Genomic DNA, 10,057 nt, shown 5'->3' on the forward strand with positions numbered 1-10,057 from the left:
AGGAGTTTAGGGTTGACATATGCACTTCTCTTAATATAATCTGTTACATGCAAAAATGTTGTATGATCCAAATTTTGTTCATACATTCAAAATGTTCCGGTCCACATTTTATTCTGTCATTCATTCTTTGAATTTAAATATTATTTATTGATGTAGCCTTGTATTATGCTTACTCATGAGTTTCCTGGGACTATGTTTGGTCTAAGCACATTTTGTGTCCATAAAAAAATTTAAAATGATTATTTTTGTACTAAACTTTTATACATTTAAAACATATCATACTACACTTTAATGAGTATACTTTTTATTACTTAGTAGACATAGTTAACCACATGCCAGTGTTGCTAAATTTTACTTAAATTGTTCGTTGTTACACATTCATATATACATCATTGGAATTTTTGGCTTCTAAACATAACTATGTGTAAAAAGATTCTTTTTAAATAATATTGACAAGTGCATAAATTATTGTGTAGACATAAATATTTGTGTGTGATATTTTAGTACTATTAAATATCATGGTACAGATCTGTAGATACAAATATCATGGTAGGGATATATGGAAATAATCCAGTCCAAGAGATGGAGTCTTCTTCATTGGGCAAAAGAGTGATATTCTGTAGCCGACACCACATGTAGAACAATTGCCGTAACTGACTTCATTAGTGATATGGTGAAAACCTTTCATCCACTATTGATCTGTGAGGGCATCTGCAACGGAGCTCTTCTTAATTGAGCTTGAACGGAAGACACCTGAAATAATGAAACAAAGTGTTTTATCTTCTTACCAGCTACTCCCTCCGTCTCAAAATAAGTGTCTTAACTTTGTACTAGCTCTAGTATAAATTTGTGCTAAGCTTGAGACAGTTATTTTGGGACGGAGGGAGTATCAGAGTAGCAACTCACCTTGTAACCAATGCCAAGCTTGATCAAGGTGGACGCATCCAAGAGGCTGATAACATCCTTATCACAACGGATCACCATGCCCTTCCAGGGTCTAGCAACTTCAGTCCACCCAAACCATTTCGAGCGCAACCAAAGATCGTGCCCAAGGTGTTTAGGCTTGCAAATTGTGGCCCACTTGACACGGCATGCCCTACCAAAATGGGGGGAGGGGTGTTTGTGTTATGTCTCTTGTCGTCCGGAGGAACGACGCTCGCCCACGACATGCTACCATGGGTCGGTCGGGTAGTAGCGTTGATCGCCAGTTATTTTAGTGAGAAATCGAAGTACTTATTTAGGCTTCGGGATTCGCTGGTTTGGCCCCTTTGTTTTTTTTTCTTTTATGATTTCTATATTTCACTTGTATTTTCATTTTCTAGTTTTAAATAAACCCATATTTCCAAAAAAAGTGAATCTTTTGGTCGTGTAAGAAAAATAAAAATATGTTCACGCACATTTGATCAAATGTTTGTGTAATTCTAAAATTGTTCGTCATGTATTATAAAAACTGTTCAATGTGTGTTCAACTTATATTTGAAATTTTCGTTGTCAATGTATGATACATAGCGTTTGGGCTTTAAGAAAAATCCCTACTTTTTTTGGGGGGGGGGGGGGGGGCAATAATTCTTGTATTACTCGAAAATCTGAATTTACAATTACGACGGAAGCTGGTTCACTTGGTTCACTCCAGACACCTTACATACATCGCCGAAAGGCTCTTCAAAAGTATTAACCAGAATCACGTCGTCTGGTTGAAGATATAAGGTCAACAGTAGTTAGTGGTACAAAAGAGCTGTAAAACGGCACAACGCATGAGAAGTCACAATTTTAAGAGGCACTAACTCACCATTTAACATGGATTTCGGAGGCTCGGGATAACCCAAGGATTCTAGATTCCTAAGCTGATCCTTTTTTGGAACATCTCGACGTACTGGGGCAACAAGGTCAAGAGGTCAAGTGCTTATCACTAGCCTCGTTTGGTTGCAGCGTCAGCATTCCCAGGGCAGCAAAACCCCAACGGGGGGATTTCCCTGGTACATGGGATCCCCCCTACCACCACAGGAATATTTCTTTTGCCATTTGGTAACAGGTGGATGGGGAAAAACGAATCGTTCTAGCATCTGAATCACATAGCAGATAGATTTTTAATACTAATAAACATTAGAAAACAGGCCAATTCCACATGTAATTTCCAAAAAAAGTCTAAACAAAAACCACAAAATAATTCTGCAAAATGCATAGGAATGTCCAGGACATTACAAATAATTCTAGGATTTGAATATAATCAGAGGAAATCAATGAACTTGCAAACTGATTAAATAATAATATATTGAGAATATCATCTCGACACACTTTTGAGAAAACTATCTAGAGGTGCATTGCTTAGTTAGTTAATACTGATCTTCCTCTCATGTTATCACTACAAATAAGAACATCATTATTCCACAGGTTCCGAGTTTTAGAACAATGAGGCCAACACCAATAAGAACAAATAGATTTCAGCTACTAGAAACACGATAGTTGCGGGCTTCTCCTGGACCTTTACCCCAGTACCAAAAGTGCTAAATTATCAAAATCCATGTCCAGAACAACCACACTTCTGAAGATGCAAGTTGTAAGGGAATGTTCAGGATATCTCGTCTTCCTCTACTCCACGTCAGCTGAGAACCACAGCTCGACGCCGACTGAATTATAAGTATTTTTTTGGAAGTCAGCAACTGTTTCAGAATACAACAATTTAGTAAATCATTCAATACTACAACTCAGTTTCATTGCTGTTTTCAAGCATAAATAGATCAGCAAGAAATGGCAAGACTAGTGAAAAGGCTCACCATTCTGAGTAGTACTCGATCAATACGTTGATGCTATGTTTCATTTGAGAACAGTACATGACCATGGTTTATGCTATCTGACCCCTTCTCTACTGGATGGAAAGAAAGGCACACATACAACTGTTTATCGAGCATAGAAAAATGCAATTGGTTTATCCTATCACTGATCCACCTACTAGCTCGCTTGTCCTTTTCAGATAAGAACTGCGAATAGATTGATGTAAGTTAACAAATAAAGCATTATTGGGCAGACATTTTCAGACTATAGGCAAGGTAGTTTTTCTTCATTGCAGAAGTAAAAGGTATATATTGTACAAAAATAAAGACAAAGAAAAAAGTATGTGTAATACGTGCAGCAATAACATTGGCTGCAACAGCCTTAAAAAACACATGGGCTAGAAAACGAGCCTTGGAAGATTAAATCATGAAGGTTCACTTGTGCTAACTGTAGTTAAGGAAAAACCCTTCACTCCACCAAACAGGATAACATAGTCTAGAAGCAGTTCGTTTCTTTGCAAAGATAATACTATCTCGCAACATGAAGAATGACATATTGTCACTTATCAGATTCAGACAAACCACAAACCATTATCGAGCATATTTTAATCTGGACAGTCATTCCATATTTGCCAACAGAAATTAAATTATGTACATCATTTATATTTTGAGTTTAAACTATAATGTCAGTGCAACAAATTCCATATGTATATACTAAAGCAAGAGACAGTAATGATTACTATTTTGAGCTTAGACAATCATTGCAATAGATGAGCAACATTAAAACAATCATTCATAGTTCGGGTCATAAGCATTTGCCTTTTATACTCTACTAGCTAAACACAGATGCAAGATCCAGTAGTAGCTCAGGAATCAAGAGTTGAAAGAACAAACCAAACACCGTCCACCTGCATATACCAAAACAAGAATCACTTAACAGATTATTCACATCTGGTCTTAACATAAAGTAACATTAGAATAGCATAGGAATTGGATGAGGAATTTCTAGTGTACTATCAAATATCAATTGACAGGGATTTAAACCGAACATGGTATGAAGGTATTTCCCCTAGATGGCACATATGTGTCTTGGATGGAGCTGCTGCACACGCATCCTGTTTTTTTGTACAAACTTGAGTCAGGCCAAGAACCTGTCGTCCGTATACTGATGCCCATACTTCAGATTTAATTTCTGAAACCAATTGGCACAAGGAAACATTGATGATACCCATTACTACAAACTGATCCCCTTCAATGCACCAATCTACATCAATCAGTTGTAGTCCAAGTTAAATTACGCCCCATATCCAAATGCTAGAATACTCGCAGTAGGACCAAGCCTCAGAGCACAAACAAGGGAGGAGGATTTTTCAGTAATCCATCAGAAACAATGCATGGCTTAAACTAAATAAATAGCAGCTAGAAAAAAAGAGATAAAGCCTGATTCTGAAGCAGAAGTAGTATACAGATCTACTACCAATTAAAAGGAAGCGGTTTGTGCTCACTCGAGATTGTTGATGGTGGGCTTTAAGATGGCCGGTGCTCATGTTCTTGGATCTGGAACCAACAAGTTCAAGCATCAGTTCATGGACAGTGAGTGCATGGATTGGAGAACAAAATATGATGTGGAAGAGGAGGGGGTAACCTTGGTCGAAGTAGGTGTCTGCCGCTGCCTCTGCCGCCGCCGCCGCCGCCGCCGTTGCCGTTGCCGTTGCCAGATGGGTCAGGAGCTTCGAGGCGGAGGGTGATACGGGGAAGGAGGAGGAGGACGGCCGCGGCCCATCGCCGCCGCTGACACTGGAGGAGCGGAGCGTGGATGCTGAGCACCGGGCGGAGGAAGTCGAGGGACGACACTTCGGTCGCCGGCGGAAAAGCTCGGATGCGGAGGAGGATCTTGGTCGACGGCGCTTGTCGGTCGCGAGAGAGCGAGCTGAGTCGAGGGTTTTCTCCTTGACCTATCGACACCGGGCGATCTATCCCCGGGATGGGCCGCGGAAAGGCCAGGGTCTTTCCCCTCCGTGTGTCACCAAATGGCGCCGTCCACTCCCCCGGGCCAACTCGGCCCATGATTCTCCCACCCAGGGAAATAACCGGGATCCCTCCGGGATCCCGCGGAACCAAACGAGGCCTAAGAGATGGAAATATTGGTTACGTTCTGTACATGATGACAACCCGAGTAAATAACAACACTATTAGCGATTCTACTTGAACATATCCAGCAATGCTAACCAATTACACCGACTCCATGTATACAACTGTAAAAAGCTGACTACTCCCCTATAAAGAATAATTTAGATAACTATTTTAGTGATCTAAACACTCTTATATATCATTACAGAGGAGTTATCATGAGAATAGAGATATAGAGCTATTTGTGATGACTTTACTCAGGTTTTGTGCTTCCCACTCAGGCCACAGAGTCACACGGGCAAAGCTCCAAAGAAACCGGACAGCTGGACAAGAGAAGGAAATGTGGGTCCCACTCTCAGGAATCACACAAAGAGGGTAGAGGCCATCGCCCGGCCCATGCCGCTTCGTCACCTCCGTACCAGAGGGTATGCGGTCACAAAGGGTCATATAAAATCTTGATCTTAAGAGGCAACGGAGCTTTCCACAGAGGAGAGGTCCACGCAATGGTCAGCGCAGGACACAGGGTGCGGTAGGTCGACCCGACGGAGAAGAGCCCCGAGAGGGCTAGGTGGCAAGATAGGGTGTCCGGGGATCCTGACAGGGACGGCGGGAGGCTGTCGCAGCTCGGTCCATGCTACGGCTTCCTCGGGGCCAAATGTTCGTCGGAACGGGATGTTCGTATTTCCATTGTTAGCCGCCGAGGAAACCAGTAGCATCAGATCCAAGCAGATTGCAATAAGTGTCAGTAATTTCGTCGCTCAATGAGAGCCTACCGAGCCATGGGTCGAGCCAGAAAAGAGTACCTCTCTTTTTTTGTGGGATGAAAAGAGTACCTCTCTGTCACCTATGAAGAGATGGAGCTCAAAAACTCTACATCATCACACCAATCCCCGATTCCCAGGATTTATTGCTTAACTATTCATTACTTAGTACATACTTCCAAATGCACATACAGACAGTACGGAGACCATCTCTTCCTTTTTGCAATCAGAAGTGCCAAACTTGATACAGCAAGACCATCTCGCATGACTCGACCCAATCCGCCAGATGATGGATTCAGCAGTAAAATAGTGCCGAGTGGCAATGGATGCCTGTGCCATTAATTGGATAGTGGTCATTCATTTGGCAGTGTATATTAAAAATTTACTCCAAAATACATACAGTACTGTTTATAGTGTATTTCATTCTGCTGATTTAATTCATATCAAGACATTGACTTTACAGACGGTTGCAGCTGTTTATCTGAAGCAAACCCTGCCCGCCAAACTGACAGAAGCATTTTGAGAATCAACACAACTAGCTACAGTTGGAATAAAATCAAATATGTACAGATTGTGATTTTTTTAGATGAACAGGGAGGTTCCCCTCCCCGGTTCCATTACTGGGAATGAAACCCCGAAACGTACCAACATGTTTTACATCAGCTCACTAAGAGGAGCAGTTCAGAGATAGAAACCAGAGTACTATGATTAACCAGAAAACATATTACAGATCCTTCTCCTGGATCGCGCGGCATGCAGACCTGGGTAGGTGCAGGGGTGTTTATCAGGCCGATATCTTCGAAGCGTCGTTTGCTTCCATCCTTTCCGATCTTCTGAGCTTGAAAGGTGGTGATGTAGCTGCCTGGGGTGACCAGCAGGCCAGGGTCGAGACGGGGCTACTCAGCGTACTCTTGTTCTTCAGCCCCCCTTGCTTCTTTGGGGAATGGAAGCTCCAGCCATCCTCCGAGATCTTCGGCTTGTCCCATTGGTGTACTACCCCCTCTCCCGCGTAGCCCTTTAGCATCAGCCACTCGTTATCCTCAGCGGCAGCTGGGAGAATGTAGCTAGCGCTGTCATGAAGTCCTCTAGGCGCGCTCTGCCACTTTCTGGAGCCAAGATTGCCCAGAATTTGAGTGTTCTGAGGATCAGCCTCCAAACCTGCGAAATAGACGTCCAAATGGTGTTGTTAAAGATGATAGAGTTCCTATACTTTCACAAACACCACAGGACTGCCGAAGAAACTATATTTAAAGCCGAGTTCTTCTTGTTAGAGATCCAGAATCTGGCTACTGATTCACAACCAGTCCCTATCTGGACCCTGAAGTGGTCAGCTATAAACGACCAGACATTTTTTTGCTACAATACACTCAAAGAACAGGTGAGAGATGGTTTCATGCTCAGAGCAAAAAACACAATCAAGGGGCTTAATGATATGTCTTTTCCTCAACTTGTCTCTGGTCATTAGTTTGTTATATGAGAAAAGCCATAAGACATGAATTTTGGGTGGCACACTAAGTTTCCACACTGCAGGGATGAAAACTAGTTGCACCCCTCTAAAGTTTATCACATGGTACAGAGAGCTCGAAGAGTAAACCCCTTTACTCTCAAGCTGCCATATCAGTGAATCTATATCCTCACAGAGGGCAATGCTCCCAGCGACCTCGACTAGCTGGTACCATAGCTCCATGAGTTTGCTATCAAAGTTCCTTCCGAAAGTTAATTTTAGGGTTTCCCCATCCCAGACTTCTTTGATAGTTTTAGTTTGCTCATTACAGACCAGGTAGACAGGCCAAAATTGGGTAGCTAGTGGTGAAGTCCCGAACCAGGTGTCTTCCTAGAATCTGACCCTCTCCTCGTTGCCAACTTTCCTTCTAAATCCAAACTTCAGATTTTGAATGATGGATTGAAATCCCTTCCAGAATCTCGAAGAGTTTGGGATGGAGTGGACCACAAACAGGTTAGGTTTTCGAGACAGATATTTTTGTTCTATGATAGATTTCCAAGGTTTTCTCCTTCCTCATAGAATCTTTTAACCCAGGATCCTAGTAGGCAGGTGTTCACCTCTTGGAGGTTGGGAATTCCTAGACCCCCAATTTCTTTTTTCATACAGATCATTTTCCAACTAGAAGGTGAAGTTTCCTATGCCCTTCAAAGTCATTCCATAGGCAGTTGGCCATTTGGGAATTGATCATGTCAATGGCCCACTTGGGGAATTTGAAAAAGGAGAGCAGATAGATTGGGATGCTGGCAAGGCATGCTTGAATTAGCACAAGTCCGCCTTTACAGGAGAGCAGTTTCCCTCTCCATCTAGCAATACTTTTCATAATTTTATCTATGAGGGGTTGTATGTCCTCTCTCCTAAGCTTATCATAGTGGAGAGGGATCCCTAGGTACTTTATGGGAAAAGCACATTCAGTGCATCCTAAAATCTCAATGAAGCAGCTTGTTTCTTCTGCATCTAAGTTGATGGGAATCAATTCACTTTTACTGTAGTTGATCCTCATTCTAGAAACTTGCTCAAAGCAGTTCAAGACCATTTTGAGGTTAATTGCATGCTGAGTATTCTTGTCTAGGAAGAGTATGGTATCATCAGCATATTGTAGGCATATGATTCCCCCAGGGAAGACTTCAGGGCAAAGCCCTGCAATAAACCCTTGGTTGGCAGCTTTCATCAGCATTCTGGTAAGAGCATCCACTACTAGGTTGAATAGTAGTGGGGAAATGGGGTCTCCCCGTCTAAGCCCCTTCCCAGTGAGAAAAAAAATCACTTCCACTACTGTTCACTTTGACACCAATTTGCTTAATCCAATGGGTCCATCTTCCACCAAAACCTCTAAGTTTAAGAACTACCTCTAGAAATTCTAGATTGACTTTATCAAAGGCTTTCTCATAGTCTAGTTTAAGTACCAAGCCTTCTCTCTTACTAGAGTGGATTGAATGCAGCACCTCATGTGCTGTCACCACACTTTCCAAAATATATCTGCCTTTTAAGAAGGCAGACTGGTTGCTAGCTACCAGCCTATGCAAGATCTTTGACAACCTATTGGTGAGTACTTTGGTGAAAATCTTAAAACTGCAATTCAAGAGGCTGATGGGCCTAAACTTCTTCATGGAAGATGCATCTGATTCTTTGGGAATCAGAGTTAGCATAGCAAAATTAAGCCTATGTATGTCAAACTCCCCTTTGTGGAAGTCTGAGAACATATCCATCAGGTCTTTTTTCACCAGATCCTAGAAGTGCTGATAGAAAAAGAAAGGGATCCCATCAGGCCCTGGAGCTCCATCAGAATAGGAGTCTAAGACAGCTTTTTTTAACTTCCTCTTCTGAAAATGAGGCTTCTAAATATTATTTTCTTCAGGAGTTACTTTTTCCCCATCAGAGAAAAAGTTTGGGTTCATATTAAAACTATTCCTATCTTCCTTTTTGAACAGATGTTTATAAAAATTACTAGCAATTTTAAGCATTTCAGCATTGTAAGTGACAGGTCCCTCAGGGTCAGCCAGAGAGTGGATAACTGTTTTCCTTCTTCTCTGGTCGGCTACTACATTAAAATGTGCAGTGTTCTGTCACCTTCTCTAATCTCTCTATCCCTAGACCGTTGTTTTGCTTTGACTTCTTCTTGCAGCCATATTTTTTGAAGCTCGGAGTGGATGAATCTGAGTTTAGAGAATTCAGCTTCAGAAAGGCCTAAGGTTTCAGATTTTATGTCTATCTTATCATACTCTTCTAAGAGAATTTTCTTATATCTTCTAATTTGTGCTTTCTCATTGGAACTCCATCCTTTGGTGATTTTCCTGAGCTTCCTAATTTTAACCTGCCAGCTCTCCATATGTGAGGAGGCATTTGTAGGTTCATTCCAAATCTTAGTAACTAGGTTGGAGAAGTCCTCTCTCAAGAGCCACCACTTCTCCATTTTGTAGCTGCTATTTTTAGGGATTTGGTTTAGACCAGACTCCCAAATAATAGGAACATGATCACTTCCACACCTAGGCAAAGCCCTACAGGATGCTAGTGGGAAGATCATATCCAACTCAGTATTGCAAAAGAGCCTATCTATAGTGGACATGATCAGGTCCACCTGGTTGTTAGCCCAGGTGAATTTCCTGCTGGATAGCTTGATCTCAAGCAGGCTCCAGATTTCAATCCAGGCATTAAAGCCATCACTCCACCTTTGGTTAATGTTGCCATTACTTTTATCTTTGGCATATCTAACCAAATTAACCCCCCCTATCAGGGTGGGGAAAAGATCCTCTAGGAATAAAGAATGGAGTTCAGAGATGAAGCTCTCTTTTCCTTCATCATAGGGGGGGTCCATAAACAGTAATGACTCTAAAAATAGTGTCAACATTCTTCATCTTCATTACACAACTAACAGAAGATTCTAGTTTAGACTA

General features: G+C 41.8%; 1 protein-coding gene across 1 annotated transcript; it reads right to left on the bottom strand.

Annotated features, from left to right (window-relative positions):
* Window positions 1-2,295: 2,295 nt before the first annotated feature.
* LOC123067347 (uncharacterized) lies at window positions 2,296-4,838 on the bottom strand. The gene is made up of 4 exons (XM_044490181.1): window positions 4,417-4,838; window positions 4,277-4,328; window positions 3,666-3,679; window positions 2,296-2,978 (listed from the first exon to the last, which is right to left on the bottom strand). The coding sequence occupies exons 1-4, from the start codon at window positions 4,836-4,838 to the stop codon at window positions 2,927-2,929; spliced, it is 540 nt and encodes a 179-aa protein (XP_044346116.1). The 3' UTR covers window positions 2,296-2,926.
* Between the last annotated feature and the right edge of the window lie 5,219 nt (window positions 4,839-10,057).

Source organism: Triticum aestivum, chromosome 3B (genome assembly GCF_018294505.1).
Source record: "Triticum aestivum cultivar Chinese Spring chromosome 3B, IWGSC CS RefSeq v2.1, whole genome shotgun sequence".
NCBI lineage: Eukaryota > Viridiplantae > Streptophyta > Magnoliopsida > Poales > Poaceae > Triticum > Triticum aestivum.

What these genes read in the sequence shown, in the direction of transcription:
- LOC123067347 (XM_044490181.1), bottom strand. Translation starts at nt 4,838, where the DNA reads ATGGGCCGAGTTGGCCCGGGGGAGTGGACGGCGCCATTTGGTGACACA. An exon ending in AGACACCTACTTCGACCAAG is followed by an intron (nt 4,329 to 4,416) that starts GTTACCCCCTCC and finishes TGTTGGTTCCAG; the next exon opens with ATCCAAGAACATGAGCACCG.